Here is a 20,845-nt window from a genome sequence, read left to right as displayed (position 1 = left end):
TTCTATTCTAGCTGATTCATGGCTCTAATCGATTCTATGCTGATTTGTGGGTAGTTTTTTATAAACGTTCTCAACCAAACCCATCATTACAGAGCCTCGGTTTTCCCGATAGAAGGTGAAGGAATACACATTTTTTCTTTATCCCACCAGTAGAGAGAGTCTATGCATAGATTGTGGTACAAATTAACAAGTTTGTTCAATCGCTTCATTTATTCTCCGTCACATCATTATGAATTCTACATGGAAAATTTGACCAACAGTTAACTCACTTCTCTGGGGAGATGTCCTAAAACGAACATGCATCCCACCACTGCTACACAACAGACTTTATTAGACATGCCTTCTGACACTAGCCGAAAAGCACGGTCACGAAAAAGGCTATACAAAGCGGGTTTTCTTCGGCTTCTCTCTCAAAACCTCAGGGGAGAAGCGCCCACCTCGGAGAAATTTGCTTTCTGAGGCAGTTGACAATGAAGACCCTTCTTGAATATATATTCTCAGGCAAGCAGAAAGAAAGGCCAATCTGAGATGTTTAATCTGTCCAAGGTGGTCTTTCATTCGGGCTCGTGTCTTCATTATTAGTAACAACTCTTGTTGCAGCTATCTTGGTACAGTACATAGTTGAGTCTTCTCACTATTTCCTCTGCATTGACGGTAAAGCCCTCCTCCACCTGAACAAGAAAGTTAGTCGATCACCACAAATTTAATGTCAAAAGTCCTTAAGGACATTGATGGTCATGTATAATAGAATTGTACATAATATCAATATTGTGCCTGTTTTCGATTGTTTCTCTAACTTAAATGAGGAGGGATAGATTCTTTTAAGTAGTGACATACTATGGCCTCTGATCTAAAGTTCAACTATTCTTACACTTTTATCATTTAAGCAATTCTAATTTTCACTATCTACAAAGAAATAATATCTGAAGGACTAGATTGATATTATGATATTTATTATCAAATATACCTTAATATTTGTTTTATCACAGAACATGTTTGTAGATAAGACGGCCGTCAAATTACTATCTTGAAGAATGTGTCATGTGACTCATGTCCTACCAGAAATTTTACATTTAGTTTGAATCGCGTAAAGTACTACATTGGACATCTAAAAATGGTACTATATTTTATATTAGAAAAATCAAAAATCCACTTGCAAATGAAACAATCTAATTTCTGTAGGGTTAAGGTGATTTTGAGGTGCTACGTGGTAATTTGTTTGTCTTATTGTATTTTACTTTGCAAGTGTGCATTTTATAGCATGGTATGCATATCTATCTATTGAAAAAATATGCAATGGAGAACAAGGAAAGTGAATATTGACAGGAATCCATCCGGGTGGCAAAAAAATGCATTCGTCTATTCGTCCTAGTTATGGGGGTCCAAGGGGCCTCTGGGCAGTCTAGTCTCCCTAATGTTCGCTGGGGTGGTGGCGTTGTGTGTGCCGATACATTAACACCCATGAGAAGCTATTTTTTCCTTGAAGGTGTTGTCGAATAGCTTCTTCACACTATCCCTAGGTCTTTTCGGCTCTCGATGGTTGGTTTGGAATTGGTGGTGGAGTCTCGTTTTGGTTCATAATTGCTTGTTCATTGTTAGAGTTTTGCATGATTGTAGCTAATCAATCATGCCATTGTGAGGTTTTGGCCTAGCATCCCTTATAAACTTGGACGACTCTATTCGTCTTGATAAAATCACACAAATACCCCGCCCTCTTTTCAAGGTACCATCATAAAAGTAATGATGAAAACTTGCCTTTGCCATGGTGGTTATAATCACGGTGGATTCCGTGAATGGCATCACATTATTGTGGACGATGCAAAGGTGGAACTCCTCCAACTCCGCAAGAACCCTGGCGACAACACCCTTTCCATTTATTTCACAGAGGATCCTCAACATCACCTTGTTTTCTGAAAGCTTTGCCTCTATCTCGGGCAGCCGCTGGCTGCTCGCCGGCGTCTGGGCTGCCGAGTAGAACAAACTGGACCCCTCATTGCTGTTCGGCGCGGTATGGCGGCTCGGCTCCCTGACCAGCACCACGGTCTCAACGCTCCTATGGCTGCCGCCGGCCACCTCCAGGGACTTGACCTTCTCTTGGAGCTGTTTCACATATCTCGTTGCGTTGCTAAGAATCGTTCCCTTGTCCATCTGATGGACCCAAATTGCAATAAACACATTAACAGATCTTTTTGCGAGGACATTAACAGATTAACTAAGCATTAGACCCCACGAGCGAAAAAAAGAAAAACTATGCATTTCCTAAAGAAATATTCGGACACGTGGAAAAACACGGGGAAGTCAGCGACCTTCTTGAGGCCGGGGATGACGGCGGAGAGCTCGATGAAGCGCTGGTTCGTCTTCTCCCGGCGCTTCCGCTCCGCCCTGATGTGGTCTTGCGCGCAAGCGCCGACTTTCCTTGCGGCGGCCCTCCTCGTCGGCTGTGACACGCCGGAACGAAGCGGTGCTCTGGCGGCCTGTGTGCCACCGCCAACGCTGGACGGCTGTGCCGCGTTGAAGTTCCAGCTCATGGAGTGGGTGTTGGTGGCGGAGTGGGTGTTGGTGGCGCCGGTACTGCTCATGCCGCCCGAGGCCGGGAAAGACGTGAACGTGGAATTGCTGCCTTGCTGCATGGCCGCATCAGGGGATGGGCTGATGAGCCCCCCACGGTGGCGGGTATCGGCGCCGGAGCTCTGCCTGTCCTGTGCTTCCGCGGGCTCCGAGGAATCGCGGAGCGCCTGGAGGCATGAGGAACCAGCCCTGTTCTCGTCGGCTCCTCCTTGAGCCTCCTCATGCTGCAGCGTGCTCACCGCCCACTGCATGAACAGGAGTGAGTCGTCCATGTCGTCCATGAGCATCCGTCCGTACGTAGCCACTGACCCAGAAGCTGTTGCAACATCGATACATACATGAGACACAGCAGAATTAGAATTAGAATTAATGAGAGAACGATGCATGTAGTCGAATTCTTTACCTCGATCAGTGGGTGACGAACTCAATCTTTGTAGTAGTAGTAGTAGATGCTATGGAACCTGGCTTTTAGTCTTAGGGTTTATAAGGAAGCGTGCGTCCACTCAGTGAATGTTGTGTTTGCTCACACTAAGGCCCCTCTCAAGCGTAAGACAAATGGGCCAACCTTAAACAAACAATGAGTCGTTGGATCCTGGTTATCTGGCCTGGATCTAGTGGAAATCATATTCTAGACACCAGCAAATTAAAGGTGCATGTGTTTGCACAAACATACAAAATTACATTATGTGTACAATGGACTCTCCTGTTGTCGAGATTAAGATCAGTGTATAGCTGGACTAGTGGATCCGGCCACGTGAATCATCCAAAATACCAATGGTTTTTGTAAAACAACTACCTATAGGTGCGCTATAGCCTTATTGGACCCTCCACGATACCCAAATGACGGGCCAATGACAGCTTCAGTATACTAACGAATAACTACTAGCAAATGTAGTTTCAAACCTTGTAGCTGGCCATCGTTCTGCTAGGAGAAAACACAGGATAGTGTGGTAACTTTGAAAGACAACTATACTTGAAGGCAAAAAATAAAGTCATAAGATTGGTTAAACTATGAGGAAACATATGAGAACTCAAACTAAAAAGACATATAGGACCCTAATAAGTACTAAGAACTGGCGAATAGTCACCTGTTAGAGATAGTAAATAACGCTAACAGAAAATTAGTGTTCACTGAGTGCCAAGGTCTTTGCCGAGTTCCGTTCACAGGCTCATGACACAACATCCCTTTACCGAGAACAAGACTCGGCAGTAGTGTGTACTCGGCGAGGGCTTCCTTCCGACGAGAGCTTCCTTCCGACGAGAGCTGTCAGAATAATGCCCGGTAAACAAAATAATACTCGATTAATATGGTTTTTTTTCCTGAGAACTCGTGACATGGCAATCGGCAACGAGGAGTCACGTACACGACAATTTCGGTTTGACGGCTCCCTGACGATGGTGGCACGTTTACCAAGTGCAATTCCTCAAGGACTCTGCAACTAGTTGTAAAATCAACTTTTCATGTGTAGAAACAGTTTTCCGAGTCCCCTACGGAAGTACCCAGTGTAGCTGCAAAGATATTTCCTGGTTCCGCCATGTGGCCCACTTTCCCGAGTGCCGTGACTCTCGGAAAACATCTTTATTTACATCTTTTAGCTGTGGAAAAACTTTGCCGAGTTACGACACTTGAAGCTCAGCAAAACACTTGCTGGAGTGGGTGGACAGAGTCACGCATCACAGCTATTGAGTAGGATACTCAGTAACAGGGAAATTTATTGAGCTCAGTACTCAGCAAAAGCCCCCATGAGTAATTTTAGTAATTTACTACCTGTTAAGACCTCATTGGAAAACATTTTTTATATCCATATAGTCAACTAGCACTATTCATACATCACACATAATCCACACAAACTAGCAACGACTCAATTACCATACAAAGTTCACATGTCACATAGCAAGTTAGATAACAACCTAGAAATTCACCGACACAAGCATAGTGACCTAATAACATTGATATTTCATAGACAAGCATCATAAAATTTGTCGACACGACCTCTCCGTTATGAAGATCATCTCCGATGTCACGAGCTCTACGCCTAGTGAGTAGAGGGGGTGGGGGGAGGGGGTGGAGTGGCATTCTTCATAGCCTCAAGTCTTTGATGAAATGTCTACATATTTATTTGTTAGCATTGCATCACAATGGTCAGTCGGTTAATATTGGTGGCTGTTCTATGAAAGTACTAACGTTGACTCCGGCTTGCACATCTCTCATGCCGCCACTTCCTGCAGCCATGGCGCCTGTGCATCACAGCCTCGACGTCCTCCCTTTTCCTCCTTCATTCTTCCATATTTGTGGCCCGTGCAGCTTTTTATGCTTCGAACATTACCTAAATATGTCATTGCAGTCTCAAATATAGGTTATAACAAGATAATGTAAAAGACATGAGTATGAAAGATACAAACCTGCAGCCATGCAATCTCACACAAATGAGTCATCGGACGACCCCTGATGGAGGGACTTGGGCTTGTTCTTTGTGCCTGGATCTGATAAAGCTTGACATCGGAGGAGGTGGCGATTGCGTGCTACTTCTTGAGCTTGTGTTGGTTTTTCCTTGAAGAGGAAAGGGTGATGCAGCAAAGTAGAGCAAGTATTTCCCTCAGTTTTGAGAACCAAGGTATCAATCCAGTAGGAGACAACACACAAGTCACCAAATACCTGCAGAAACAAACACCAAACTTGCACCCAACACGATAAGGGGTTGTCAATCCCTTTAAAGTTACTCGCAAAAGTGAGATAAGATAGAGATAGATAAACGGTAAAGTAAATATTTTTGGTATTTTTGTCTTATAGATTGGAAAGTAAAAGATTGCAAAATAGTAGATCGGAAACTCGTAGATTGGAAAGTAGAAGATTGTATGATGGAAAATAGATCCGGGGGCCATAGGTTTCACTAGAGGCTTCTCTCAAGATAGAAAATAATACGGTCGGTGAACAAATTACTGTCGAGCAATTGATAGAAAAGCGCAAAGTTATGATGATATCTAAGGCAATGATCATGAATACAGGCATCACGTCCGTGTCAAGTAGACCGAAACGATTCTGCATCTACTACTATTACTCCACACACGAATCGACTCCTGCCTGCATCTAGAGTATTAAGTTCATGAAGAACAGAGAAACGCATTATGAAAGATGATATGATGTAGAGGAATTAACTCAAGCAATATGATGAAACCCCATCTTTTTATCCTTGATGGCAGCAATACAATACGTGCCCTGCTGCCCCTACTGTCACCGGGAAAGGACACCGCAAGATTGAACCCAAAGCTAAGCACTTCTCCCAATGCTAGAAAAACCAATCTAGTTGGTCAAACCAAATTGATAGTTCGAAGTGACTTGCAAAGATATCAAATCATGCATAAAAGAATTCAGAGAAGATTCAAATAATATTCATAGATAAGTTGATCATAAATCCACAATTCATCAGATCTCGGCAAACACACCGAAAAAGGTATTACATTGAATAGATCTCCAAGAACATCGAGGAGAACATGGTATTGAGAATCAAAGAGAGAGAAGGAGCCATCTAACTACTAGCTATGGACCCATAGATCTGAGGTAAACTACTCACGCTTCATCGGAAGGGCAATGTTCTTGATGTAGAAGCCATCCATGATCGAATCCCCCTCCGCCAGGACGCCGAAAAAGGCCCCTAGATGGGATCTCACGGGTATAGAAGGTTGCGGCGGTGGAAAAGTCTTTTTCTGGATGCCTCTGGTGGTTTAGGCATATAAGAGTATATATAGGCGAAAGAATTAGGTCAGGAGACGCACGAGGGGCCCACAAGGGTGGGGAGCGTGCTCTACCCCCTAGGCGCGCCATCCGTCCTTTTGGCCGCCTCGTGGCTCCTCCGACTTTATCTCCAAGTCTTCTGGTTTTCTTTTGGTCCAAGAAAGATCATCGCAAAAGTTTTACTCCGTTTGGACTCCGTTTGGTATTCCTTTTCTGCGAAATTCAAAAACAAGGAAAAAACAAGAACTGGCACTGGGCTCTAGGTTAATAGGTTAGTCACAAAAATAATATAAAATAGCATATTAATGCATATAAAGCATCCAGAACAGATAATATAATAGCATGGAACAATCAAAAATTATAGATACGTTGGAGACGTATCAAGCATCCCCAAGCTTAATTCCTACTCGTCCTCGAGTAGGTAAATGATAAAAACAGAATTTTTGATGTGGAATGCTACCTAACATATTTATCCATGTAATTTCTTTATTTTGGCATGAATGTTCAGATCCATATGATTCAAAACAAAAGTTTAATATTGACATAAAAACAATAATACTTCAAGCATACTAACAAGATAATTATGTCTTCTCAAAATAACATGGCCAAAGAAAGCTTATCCCTACAAAATCATATAGTCTGTCTATGCTCCATTTTCATCACACAAAATACAAATCATGCACAACCCCGATGACAAGCCCAGCAATTGTTTCATACTTTTAACGTTCTCAAACCTTTTCAACTTTCACGCAATACATGAGCGTGCGCCATGGACATAGCACTATAGGTCGAATAGAAGGTGGTTCTGGAGAAGACAAAAAGAGGGTGATAGTCTCATATCAACTAGGCGTATCAACGGTCTATGGAGATGCCCATCAATAGATATCGTGAGAGAGTAGGGATTTCCATGCAACGGATGCACTAGAGCTATAAGTTTATGAAAGCTCAAAAAAGAAAACTAAGTGGGTGTGCATCCAACTTGCTTGCTCATGAAGACCTAGGGAAATTTGAGGAAGCCCATCGTTGGAATATATAAGCCAAGCTCTATAATGAAAAATTCCCACTAGTATATGAAAGTGACAACATAGGAGAGTCGCTATCATGAAGATCATGGTGCTACTTTGAAGCACAAGTATGGAAAAAGGATAGTAACATTGCCCCTTCTCTCTTTTTCTCTCATTTTTCTTTTTTTCTTTCTTCTTTTTTTCTTTTTTTTCTTTCTTTCTTCTCCTTTTTGTTTTATTTCTCTTTTTTTCTTTCTTTTATCTTTTTTTCCTCACATAGGACAATGCTCTAATAATGAAAATCATCATACTTCTATTTACTTACAACTCAAAAATTACAACTCGATACTAGAACAAAATATGACTCTATATGAATGCCTCCCGCGGTGTACCGGGATGTGAAATGATGAAATGTGGCTTTGCCACAAAAATGATGTCAAATGCATGATCATGCAAAGCAATATGACAATGATGATGCGTGTCATAACAAACGGAACGGTGGAAAGTTGCATTGCAATATATCTCGGAGTGTCTATGGAAATGCCATAATAGGTAGGTATGGTGGCTGTTATGAGGAAGGTATATGGTATCGGCGAAAATTGCGCGACACTAGAGAGGCTAGCAAACGTAGAAGGGTGAGAGTGCGTATAATCCATGGACTCAACGTTAGTCATAAATAAATCACATACTTATTGCAAATTAGTCACCAAAACAAAGTACTACGCGCATGCTCCTAGGGGGATAGATTGGTAGGAAAAGACCATCGCTCGTCCCCGACCGCCACTCGTAAGGAAAACAATCAAAAAATATCTCATGCTCCAACTTCGTTACATAACGGTTCACCATACGTGCATGCTACGGGACTCACAAACCTTAACACAAGTATTTCTCAAATTAACAACTACTCACTAGCATGACTCTAATATCACCATCTTCAAACAATTATAAGGAATCAAACTTCTCATAGTATTCAATGCACTTTATATGAAAGTTTTTATTATATCCCTCTTGGATGCCTATCATATTAGGACTAAATTTATAACCAAATCAAATTACCATGTTATTTTAAGGACTCTCAAAATAATATAAGTGAAGCATGAGAGTTCATCAATTTCTATAAAATAAAGCCACCGCCGTGCTCTAAAAAGATGTAAGTGAAACACTAGAGCAAAATTGCCTAGCTCAAAAGATATAAGTGAGGCACGGAGAGTATTCTAATAAATTACGATTCATGCATGTCTATCTCAAAAGGTGTGTACAGCAAAGATGATTGTGGCAAACTAAAAAGTAAGGACTCAAATCATACAAGACGCTCCAAGCAAAACACATATCATGTGGTGAATAAAACTATGGCCTCAAGTAAAGTTACCGATAGACGAAGACGAAATAGGGGATGCCTTCCGGGGCATCCCCATGCTTAGGCTCTTGATTTTCCTAGAATATTACCTTGGGGTGCCTTGGGCATCCCCATGCTTAGGCTCTTGCCACTCCTTATTCCATAGACCATCAAATCCTTACCCAAAACTTGAAAACTTCACAACACAAAACTCAACAGAAAATCTCATAAGCTCCGTTACTATAAGAAAATAAATCACCACTTTTGGTACTGTTGAGAACTCATTCTTTATTTATATTGGAGCAGTATCTAATGTATTCCAACTTTTTTTTGATAGAAAGACTGTAAGGGAACCCCTAAAGTATAATTGGTGCAACAAACCCAAATTGCAAGTACCATGCCTTGAACTTGGGTGGGTGGGAAGGCATCAGCCCCTTCCCACCACTACACTACAAGAATCAGGCACTTTGCCATCTGCCATGGCTGACGGCAAATGCCTTTGCCATCAGCCAGCAGATGGCAACAGGTCCAGTTGAATAAGCTACGGCAAAGAGCACTTTGCTGTCTGCTGGCGGACGGCAAAGATAAAATCATCTTTGTCATCCGCCAGCGGATGGCAAAGATGCCCTCCCCTTTGCCGTCTGCCAAACGCAACATTTGTCGTCTGCCTCGTAAAATCACGGCCGGCAAAGAACTTAGTAAATATTTAAAAAAACGTTTGGCGAGCAGCCTGTCCGGCGTCCTGCGTTCGGCGTGTCCAGCGTCCGGCGAGGAGTACTCCAACAATACAAGCCAACGAGGAACGAACGGACGACGATAAACACTACAATACCATCAACACTTGTCCGAAGAATCGACGAATGAATTTCACAATATAGTACCCACAAGCACTACAGTATACACGAACATATTACAAGAGATTTGATTTAACGAGGAGCTCCATCCGCCCGCGGCTGTGCCGGAGCTCACCACGCTCATTCGGGCGCTGGATCCGGTCGTGACCCTGCCCTTCGATGAGGGCCAGCACCCAGCACCCTTCGTTGCGGGAAGAGCTGCCACAGGCCGCCACTGCTCGAGGGGGCGGTGGGGGAAAACGGGGACGGGGAAGGGCTGCGTCGGGGGCGAAGACAGAAGGGGCCGACGCCGGCGGGCGAGGTGGTGGCTGGAAGGAGGCGACGGGGGCCGGGGCCGGCGGTGGCAAACGGGGCCGGGCACGGCGGCGTCGGGGGTGAAGAGAGAAGGGGCCTGCGCAGGCGAGCGAGGTGGTGGCCGGAAGGGGGCGACGAGGGCCGGGGACGGCGGCCGGCTGGGGCGACGGGAGACGGGGAGCGGGGGGCGGTGTTCTGGGTCTAGAGCAGAGGCGTACGAGAGAGAAGGGAGACGGATGGTGGTGGGGTGGCTCTCAGGAGAATAAGAAAGAGAGAGTGGGTGGTGGGGGCGTGGGATGGGCCGCATCAGTTTTGCGTTGTGGAGATGCATGTGTGGAGCAGATCATGCCATGTCATCGATCCGTGTAATCGATCTGCGTGGTGTGCTTTCTCTTTGCCGTCTGCCGGCGGACGGCAAAGAATTTTTGCCGTCCGCCAGCAGACGGCAAAGAAACTGGCCGTTAGGTCGTCCTCGTAAGCCCGCCACCAACCCTCTTTGTCGTCAGCTAGCAGACGGCAAACCCTTTTTGCCGTCCGCTAGCAGACGGCAAAGATATGGCTGACGGCAAATCCTACCTTTGTCGTCTGCTGCCTCTTTGCCGTCCGCTTTCTGGTGGCTGATGGCAAAGCCTTCCTTTGCCGTCCGCTAGCTGACGGCAAAGAGTCGGCAGACGGCAAATCTGCTGATTCCAGTAGTGCTAGGCTATGCCTTAGTCTGCATATTCCAACTTTTCCATGGTTTATACCCCCCGATATTACGCATAGATTCATCAAAATAAGCAAACAACACATAGAAAATAGAATCTGTCAAAAACAGAACAGTCTGTAGCAATCTGGAAATCTCGAATACTTATGTAACTCCAAAAATTCTTAAAAATTAGGAAGAACTGAACAATTTAATTATTAATATTCTGCAAAAGAATCAACTTAAAACCACTCTTCTGTGAATTATGAAAATAATTTTCCTGGGCGCGAAGCTTTTGCTTTGAAACTCGCCTACAACACCGGGAGGAGTCCTAATTACCACCGCAACTAGGACCAGCCCATCCACACAGAATCTGGGCACTCCCAGAGCAGATCCTAGCCTCCATCACTACATCCCTTACTGCCCACATGACCAAGAGGTAAAACCGCACGGCCAGCATGGACTCTGCTGGAATGTCATCCGTGAAGCCCGCCATCCAGTACCGCCGCCCCGGTATCCAATCCCTAGGCATTGCCGACCATCAAAATCATGGTCACCTAACCACGGGTAGGAGGAGTGAAAAGGCACCTTCTTTCACACTTAGCCGGTATCAGCCACTGTGTCTGGGTTGGCACCACCACCATATCCATCGTCATCGGTGCCAATCCGTCTAACGGCACGACAATGCCTAGAGAGCTCGACCCGGACCGACGGGGCAAGCATGCAGCAAGCAAGAAGGTGCAACGTGAAGGCAAGCAACGCAGACCAAGTCGACCCTTGAACCTGCGCGCCACCGGACATCGTCCACCACCACAAACCAGATCCGTCCCACCCGTCGAAGACGCCAACGACCCGGATTACACCGCCGCTGAACAAAAACAACCGTGCCGTCCCGTCGCCACCCGGGAGACCCTGACGCGCACCACCGCAACGGACAGACAGCCCTGCCATATCCACTGCGGATCAACACCGCCGCCACACGCCGACTGCCCACCTCGTGCCGCTCGAAGAAGACACCACCCGGAGCGCCGCTACCACGAGCACGCCATGTCCACCGGAGATTGCCAGGCCGTCCCCCTCCTGCGCCCGAGGATGCGCTCGCCCAAGGATGACAGAACACTGCCGCCTTGTAGGCCACCATAATGCACCGTCGCCAAGCAGCTGGACAACACCGAGTGGGAACGGCTGACCCTCCGCCACCACCTACGCCCCCAGTCGAGAGCCGCCACCATGCTGCTGGACGTTAATGGCCGCGCGCGCCCTGGACACTGCCGGTTCCTGCCGGGATCCGCCGGCCCAGCCCTAGCGGGAGACGCCCCGCCGCCGCTGTCGGACACACGAGCTTCGCCTGACGGCGTCCTCCCGCGGTGGCATGAGGCAGGACAAATTTGGCCGGCGGCGCACTAGGGTTATGGAGACGCCCCCGAGTCGCTCTGGGCGAGAGCGGCGCATGGTGGATTTTTCTGGCTGCCCTTGGTATCTAAAAATGAAGCATCAAGGACATACATAACACAATGACCACACACTCAGCCTCTTTATAGCTAGGATGCACACATGCAACACCAACTCAAACACACATACAGACACGACGATAACTACCAAAGTCATGGAAGACCAAATCAATGCATAGGCGTGGAAAAAAGAAAAGAAAAAATCCGAAAGCGATCAGATGTGTGATCGGCAAACTACAGTGATGATAATATCTGCACATACCATCACATGAAAACACATGGACGACAAGGTTCTTAATATCAACGTCTTCAGGAATGAGTGAGACTCAAGCCCCGCCGTCACCGGATCCAACCACAAGACCAGAATAATCTAGGTTTTTAGCTTGAATAATCAGTCTGAACATATCAGAGCAATCTCTTCATCAAGGTAATGATGTAAGAAAAATATCGCCATTGCCTAGTATAACCACTCGGGTCTGACCTAGGCTTTCGCCTCAGAGCTTGAAACCGGATGCTTGAGTAGAACCACCATCAAAGTGTCTCATGGTTGTTGCCGTCGTTACATGCGACGCGATCACCGCCACTGCACCACCCTCCCTCTGCGTCGAGCCTTCATCCATAATTTGTATCTCACTGCCGAAGTCAACCACCGGATCAAGAGAGATGAACCCTCTCAAAGACCTTTTGATGAACACCACCGTCATGGAGCAGTAGGAGGTCGTTGCAGTATAATTTGTAGTCACCACCATCCAGCCGATTAGATCTGGATCACCACAACGAAGTGAGGACCTTAGACGCCGGAGCCAAGACGGAGCTTGCGCCCAGCCGGTCCGCGCTGGGTAACTGATGAGTCCTTTTAGTGATCCGGTAAAGGAGCTGAAAGGATTCTTGCCTTTTTCCCCAGAGGTAACCATGAGTAATAGAACTCATGAGACACCTTTAAGACGAAGGCGTCTAACAAGCTTTGCAAGAGAATTATATTCTAGTTTTATTAGGAACATTATATTCTATTTTCTGAACTGAATCAAATCAAGTTGCATAGTTGAACACTTATAAATAAAAATAGGCATGGGTATGAAGTCTTATTATTACAATCATATATTTGCCATCATAATATTCGTTTGTGCTAAAAATAAACCTTATTGTGGAAACTAAAAATGTACCTTGATGTGGAAAGGTACATTTGTTGCCACTCGCTTGCCTAAAATAGACAGCGAAATTCACGATATGCTAAAGCTCTTAAAAATTCTTTTTTAATGCTGCAGGTTATTTTGATAAAATAATCGTCCATAGTTGTTAATTAATATCTGGGAGGGAATCAAAATATATTGCCATTGGTGATTATCAGTTTGAATTTGGGCAATATATAGGGAGAGCTACCATGCATAGAAGTTTCTTATGATTTCAACCCACGTTACGTTCAACTATATCTTCTACACACTATTGTACAATTCTCATTCTGTACATGCCCTGTGTGGACATACATGTTGTTTTGTGCTAGAGATTAAAGATGAATATTCGACTTTGATTAGAATTCCCAGTTTTTTTGATTCCATGTCAGCAGTTTTGCTACACTATAGGAGTGATAGTCCATGGGTAACTATTGTAGTGATTATATCATCACACATGGAATATGCGAGGGGCTTTCAAACTGCAGTTCAAGACAAATTCTGTTTGGCATTGAGAGATACTCCATGGAGTTCCGTTTTTGGTTCTGGCCACTGCCATTCAGTACTACTATTCTCCAATATAAAATTGTTATACTTTTCACATTTTCTTCCAAGCAAGTTTGATATATCTTTCTTTACATTTGTACCATCTGCTAGATTAACTCTCTCTGCTCATATGGGAATGCAAGGTGTTTGCTTTGACAGATTTCTTCATGAAAGACTGAAACTTAGAAAGGCTCTGCGCCATTTCTGTTTACAAATAATACAACTATAATGAAATAAATATGTGGTAGTTGATCTCCTGAGTTTGTGTTGTTTGAAAGGATTACTACCATTTGCAGAATTCTGTACTATTTGTATCTATATGTATGGACTTGATGAAACTAGAGGTATTTTTCTCTTATTCCAGTTACCACAGATTAGCTTGGCTTAGTCATGGGTAGTGATGAATCAGAATGCTGTTATGTAGAAAATGTTATTCCCTCGCAATTTTACATGTTATGATTTGCTTGGATTTTCTTGGATACCTACAACGTTAAGAATTTATTTTTCAGATACTTAACTCATTTGTCTCAAGAATCAAGATACGTGGGCGCTGCAGTGAATCTCTGATGTTACTATTTATTCTTTGGTGTCATATTTTTTGTGGATAGAGATGCATAATGATATTTCGGAGGACATTTTACTAGATTTGATTTGGTACTGATTCAGGGGGTTTTCCATAACTTCAGGCACTAAAGTGGTCATCATGTGCAACTTGACGGGTGTATTTGCCTCTTATTTTCTTTACTTTCCCTTTTTGAACCGACCAACTGGGACTTATTTTCTAAGTAGCTAGACTGGAGAATTCAAAGCTTAGAGCAACTCTAGGAAACCCTTTATATCGCCTGACCCGCAAAATAACCGCCAGTTTAAGGTTTTGGGCAGAACAAGTGACCCGAACAGAACCCTTATATGCATCTGACCCTTAAAATTTTTTGAAGGGCGTGGTAAATCGACCCCTCCGACCCGCGAATACCCAGTTTTCCTCCCCGCCCCATCGGTGCCCTACATACCGCGGAAGCGGTTGGCGGGAGGGAAATTTCAGTGTGCGCGTTCCCCACATCCACGCTCGCAGCCGCCCGCCCCCGCCGCCGCCCGCCTGCCGCCTGCGATTCCAGCTATTTCCGCCAGTGGAATCGTGCCACCGGGCCGCACTACGCATTTACATATTCTCTTTTACAGTTCCGCTATGTGGGGTCTGTTCCGCCGCAGCCCGCAAATCACGTTTTCCGTGAATTGTAAATGCGTTAGAAGGGTTCGGCATTACAAGGGATCTTCTGGAGTTCTCTTAGCCTGTAAGCAACCATTTCATCACCAGCTTACTAAAATATTGAACAACTGTCTAGGTAGGTACAGCTAGCTTTGACTATAATTTTAGACATCGTACTGCTTGCAATGGCCTACTTCTTCCATACAAACCCACATGGAAAAGGTCAACTACCATGTACCACCGCTGGCCGTCGCTCAAGGTACACCATTTCATCATCTCTCCTAAATTTCGTCGACACCTTTCCCTTCCTAACGAAGGGCGCACCCATTATGTCCCACGTCCTCGAGATGACCACCTCGAGCTCGTGGTTCCTTGCCTCACCGTTCTTCGTTGACGCCGTCGAGTACAAGAACCTGGTGCGGGCAAGGTCTCTGGCTGACCTGGAGGTGAGCTAGATCATAGTCGACCCCCAAACCTGTCTGTCCATTTAAGTGCATTGTAGCCCATAGCAACGCACGAGCGTTCTACTAGTGACCTGTAGTTCCACTCTGAGAAATGGATTGGGGAGACTCCCTGATCTTCTATAAAACGGTTAGACCGTGTAATTTTATTAGGACTTTCAACGTAAGATTTTTCTATAAAATTTGTTTGGGTGCCAACTATCAATCCCAGCTTTGATTCGATGCGCTCATTTGTGATCGGACAACACACAAACAAAGTTTGCAAATTTTCACCAGGAACATATATGGATGTACCTGCCCCTTGTAATAAGTTAATAATAACATCATGATTAACAAAGAAAAATGAACCAAACACAATTGCGAGGCTTTGTGTATCAAAATATCATCAATATCACTCATTGTTTAATTTTTCTTTGTGAGTTTTACTATCTTATCACTCATTGTTTTGAATTGTTATTTTTTAGAAAGAAGGCTTCCTCACAGCATTTTAAATTAATGGCAGCCATCCTTAACAATCAACAGTGCAAACAGACAGAATAAGAAGAATTTTTTTACTTTGTTGTTAGTGATCTATCACAAAACTTGGTTACACAAGACATGAAAATGTTTTTTTCTGGCGATGAATATTCAGTTACGTAAGATATGAAAATGAGTATGACTACGAGAAAATGTTTGCATGATGAGTTTCTATTCTAGCTGATTCATGGCTCTAATCGATTCTGTGCTGATTTGTGGGTAGTTTTTTATAAACGTTCTCAACCAAACCCATCATTACAGAGCCTCAGTTTTCCAGATAGAAGGTGAAGGAATACACATTTTTTCTTTATCCCACCAGTAGAGAGAGTCTATGCATAGATTGTGGTACAAATTAACAAGTTTGTTCAATCGCTTCATTTATTCTCCGTCACATCATTATGAATTCTACATGGAAAATTTGACCAACAGTTAACTCACTTCTCTGGGGAGATGTCCTAAAACGAACATGCATCCCACCACTGCTACACAACAGACTTTATTAGACATGCCTTCTGACACTAGCCGAAAAGCACGGTCACGAAAAAGGCTATACAAAGCGGGTTTTCTTCGGCTTCTCTCTCAAAACCTCAGGGGAGAAGCGCCCACCTCGGAGAAATTTGCTTTCTGAGGCAGTTGACAATGAAGACCCTTCTTGAATATATATTCTCAGGCAAGCAGAAAGAAAGGCCAATCTGAGATGTTTAATCTGTCCAAGGTGGTCTTTCATTCGGGCTCGTGTCTTCATTATTAGTAACAACTCTTGTTGCAGCTATCTTGGTACAGTACATAGTTGAGTCTTCTCACTATTTCCTCTGCATTGACGGTAAAGCCCTCCTCCACCTGAACAAGAAAGTTAGTCGATCACCACAAATTTAATGTCAAAAGTCCTTAAGGACATTGATGGTCATGTATAATAGAATTGTACATAATATCAATATTGTGCCTGTTTTCGATTGTTTCTCTAACTTAAATGAGGAGGGATAGATTCTTTTAAGTAGTGACATACTATGGCCTCTGATCTAAAGTTCAACTATTCTTACACTTTTATCATTTAAGCAATTCTAATTTTCACTATCTACAAAGAAATAATATCTGAAGGACTAGATTGATATTATGATATTTATTATCAAATATACCTTAATATTTGTTTTATCACAGAACATGTTTGTAGATAAGATGGCCGTCAAATTACTATCTTGAAGAATGTGTCATGTGACTCATGTCCTACCAGAAATTTTACATTTAGTTTGAATCGCGTAAAGTACTACATTGGACATCTAAAAATGGTACTATATTTTATATTAGAAAAATCAAAAATCCACTTGCAAATGAAACAATCTAATTTCTGTAGGGTTAAGGTGATTTTGAGGTGCTACGTGGTAATTTGTTTGTCTTATTGTATTTTACTTTGCAAGTGTGCATTTTATAGCATGGTATGCATATCTATCTATTGAAAAAATATGCAATGGAGAACAAGGAAAGTGAATATTGAGAGGAATCCATCCAGGTGGCAAAAAAATGCATTCGTCTATTCGTCCTAGTTATGGGGGTCCAAGGGGCCTCTGGGCAGTCTAGTCTCCCTAATGTTCGCTGGGGTGGTGGCGTTGTGTGTGCCGATACATTAACACCCATGAGAAGCTATTTTTTCCTTGAAGGTGTTGTCGAATAGCTTCTTCACACTATCCCTAGGTCTTTTCGGCTCTCGATGGTTGGTTTGGAATTGGTGGTGGAGTCTCGTTTTGGTTCATAATTGCTTGTTCATTGTTAGAGTTTTGCATGATTGTAGCTAATCAATCATGCCATTGTGAGGTTTTGGCCTAGCATCCCTTATAAACTTGGACGACTCTATTCGTCTTGATAAAATCACACAAATACCCCGCCCTCTTTTCAAGGTACCATCATAAAAGTAATGATGAAAACTTGCCTTTGCCATGGTGGTTATAATCACGGTGGATTCCGTGAATGGCATCACATTATTGTGGACGATGCAAAGGTGGAACTCCTCCAACTCCGCAAGAACCCTGGCGACAACACCCTTTCCATTTATTTCACAGAGGATCCTCAACATCACCTTGTTTTCTGAAAGCTTTGCCTCTATCTCGGGCAGCCGCTGGCTGCTCGCCGGCGTCTGGGCTGCCGAGTAGAACAAACTGGACCCCTCATTGCTGTTCGGCGCGGTATGGCGGCTCGGCTCCCTGACCAGCACCACGGTCTCAACGCTCCTATGGCTGCCGCCGGCCACCTCCAGGGACTTGACCTTCTCTTGGAGCTGTTTCACATATCTCGTTGCGTTGCTAAGAATCGTTCCCTTGTCCATCTGATGGACCCAAATTGCAATAAACACATTAACAGATCTTTTTGCGAGGACATTAACAGATTAACTAAGCATTAGACCCCACGAGCGAAAAAAAGAAAAACTATGCATTTCCTAAAGAAATATTCGGACACGTGGAAAAACACGGGGAAGTCAGCGACCTTCTTGAGGCCGGGGATGACGGCGGAGAGCTCGATGAAGCGCTGGTTCGTCTTCTCCCGGCGCTTCCGCTCCGCCCTGATGTGGTCTTGCGCGCAAGCGCCGACTTTCCTTGCGGCGGCCCTCCTCGTCGGCTGTGACACGCCGGAACGAAGCGGTGCTCTGGCGGCCTGTGTGCCACCGCCAACGCTGGACGGCTGTGCCGCGTTGAAGTTCCAGCTCATGGAGTGGGTGTTGGTGGCGGAGTGGGTGTTGGTGGCGCCGGTACTGCTCATGCCGCCCGAGGCCGGGAAAGACGTGAACGTGGAATTGCTGCCTTGCTGCATGGCCGCATCAGGGGATGGGCTGATGAGCCCCCCACGGTGGCGGGTATCGGCGCCGGAGCTCTGCCTGTCCTGTGCTTCCGCGGGCTCCGAGGAATCGCGGAGCGCCTGGAGGCATGAGGAACCAGCCCTGTTCTCGTCGGCTCCTCCTTGAGCCTCCTCATGCTGCAGCGTGCTCACCGCCCACTGCATGAACAGGAGTGAGTCGTCCATGTCGTCCATGAGCATCCGTCCGTACGTAGCCACTGACCCAGAAGCTGTTGCAACATCGATACATACATGAGACACAGCAGAATTAGAATTAGAATTAATGAGAGAACGATGCATGTAGTCGAATTCTTTACCTCGATCAGTGGGTGACGAACTCAATCTTTGTAGTAGTAGTAGTAGATGCTATGGAACCTGGCTTTTAGTCTTAGGGTTTATAAGGAAGCGTGCGTCCACTCAGTGAATGTTGTGTTTGCTCACACTAAGGCCCCTCTCAAGCGTAAGACAAATGGGCCAACCTTAAACAAACAATGAGTCGTTGGATCCTGGTTATCTGGCCTGGATCTAGTGGAAATCATATTCTAGACACCAGCAAATTAAAGGTGCATGTGTTTGCACAAACATACAAAATTACATTATGTGTACAATGGACTCTCCTGTTGTCGAGATTAAGATCAGTGTATAGCTGGACTAGTGGATCCGGCCACGTGAATCATCCAAAATACCAATGGTTTTTGTAAAACAACTACCTATAGGTGCGCTATAGCCTTATTGGACCATCCACGATACCCAAATGACGGGCCAATGACAGCTTCAGTATACTAACGAATAACTACTAGCAAATGTAGTTTCAAACCTTGTAGCTGGCCATCGTTCTGCTAGGAGAAAACACAGGATAGTGTGGTAACTTTGAAAGACAACTATACTTGAAGGCAAAAAATAAAGTCATAAGATTGGTTAAACTATGAGGAAACATATGAGAACTCAAACTAAAAAGACATATAGGACCCTAATAAGTACTAAGAACTGGCGAATAGTCACCTGTTAGAGATAGTAAATAACGCTAACAGAAAATTAGTGTTCACTGAGTGCCAAGGTCTTTGCCGAGTTCCGTTCACAGGCTCATGACACAACATCCCTTTACCGAGAACAAGACTCGGCAGTAGTGTGTACTCGGCGAGGGCTTCCTTCCGACGAGAGCTTCCTTCCGACGAGAGCTGTCAGAATAATGCCCGGTAAACAAAATAATACTCGATTAATATGGTTTTTTTTCCTGAGAACTCGTGATATGGCAATCGGCAACGAGGAGTCACGTACACGACAATTTCAGTTTGACGGCTCCCTGACGATGGTGGCACGTTTACCAAGTGCAATTCCTCAAGGACTCTGCAACTAGTTGTAAAATCAACTTTTCATGTGTAGAAACAGTTTTCCGAGTCCCCTACGGAAGTACCCAGTGTAGCTGCAAAGATATTTCCTGGTTCCGCCATGTGGCCCACTTTCCCGAGTGCCGTGACTCTCGGAAAACATCTTTATTTACATCTTTTAGCTGTGGAAAAACTTTGCCGAGTTACGACACTTGAAGCTCAGCAAAACACTTGCTGGAGTGGGTGGACAGAGTCACGCATCACAGCTATTGAGTAGGATACTCAGTAACAGGGAAATTTATTGAGCTCAGTACTCAGCAAAAGCCCCCATGAGTAATTTTAGTAATTTACTACCTGTTAAGACCTCATTGGAAAACATTTTTTATATCCATATAGTCAACTAGCATATTCATACATCACACATAATCCACACAAACTAGCAACGACTCAATTACCATACAAAGTTCACATGTCACATAGCAAGTTAGATAACAACCTAGAAATTCACCGACACAAGCATAGTGACCTAATAACATTGATATTTCATAGACAAGCATCATAAAATTTGTCGACACGACCTCTCCGTTATGAAGATCATCTCCGATGTCACGAGCTCTACGCCTAGTGAGTAGAGGGGGTGGGGGGAGGGGGTGGAGTGGCATTCTTCATAGCCTCAAGTCTTTGATGAAATGTCTACATATTTATTTGTTAGCATTGCATCACAATGGTCAGTCGGTTAATATTGGTGGCTGTTCTATGAAAGTACTAACGTTGACTCCGGCTTGCACATCTCTCATGCCGCCACTTCCTGCAGCCATGGCGCCTGTGCATCACAGCCTCGACGTCCTCCCTTTTCCTCCTTCATTCTTC

At 44.5% G+C, this 20,845-nt stretch overlaps 2 protein-coding genes across 2 annotated transcripts; both read right to left on the bottom strand.

The window, feature by feature from the left end:
• Positions 1 to 1,617: 1,617 nt before the first annotated feature.
• LOC120975473 (uncharacterized) lies at positions 1,618 to 4,801 on the bottom strand. The gene is made up of 4 exons (XM_073495861.1): positions 4,754 to 4,801; positions 3,760 to 3,832; positions 2,307 to 2,884; positions 1,618 to 2,148 (listed from the first exon to the last, which is right to left on the bottom strand). Exons 1-4 carry the CDS (start codon positions 4,799 to 4,801, stop codon positions 1,618 to 1,620), a joined length of 1,230 nt encoding a protein of 409 aa, XP_073351962.1.
• Positions 4,802 to 17,610: 12,809 nt separating this feature from the next.
• LOC123497516 (uncharacterized) lies at positions 17,611 to 20,793 on the bottom strand. The gene is made up of 4 exons (XM_073495859.1): positions 20,746 to 20,793; positions 19,753 to 19,825; positions 18,300 to 18,877; positions 17,611 to 18,141 (listed from the first exon to the last, which is right to left on the bottom strand). The coding sequence occupies exons 1-4, from the start codon at positions 20,791 to 20,793 to the stop codon at positions 17,611 to 17,613; spliced, it is 1,230 nt and encodes a 409-aa protein (XP_073351960.1).
• Between the last annotated feature and the right edge of the window lie 52 nt (positions 20,794 to 20,845).

The sequence above is a fragment of the Aegilops tauschii genome, chromosome 3 (genome assembly GCF_002575655.3).
Source record: "Aegilops tauschii subsp. strangulata cultivar AL8/78 chromosome 3, Aet v6.0, whole genome shotgun sequence".
NCBI classification, from domain to species: Eukaryota; Viridiplantae; Streptophyta; class Magnoliopsida; order Poales; family Poaceae; genus Aegilops; species Aegilops tauschii.
The sequence above is the reverse complement of the archived record's forward strand: the minus strand, read 5'-3'. Positions and strand labels throughout refer to the sequence as shown.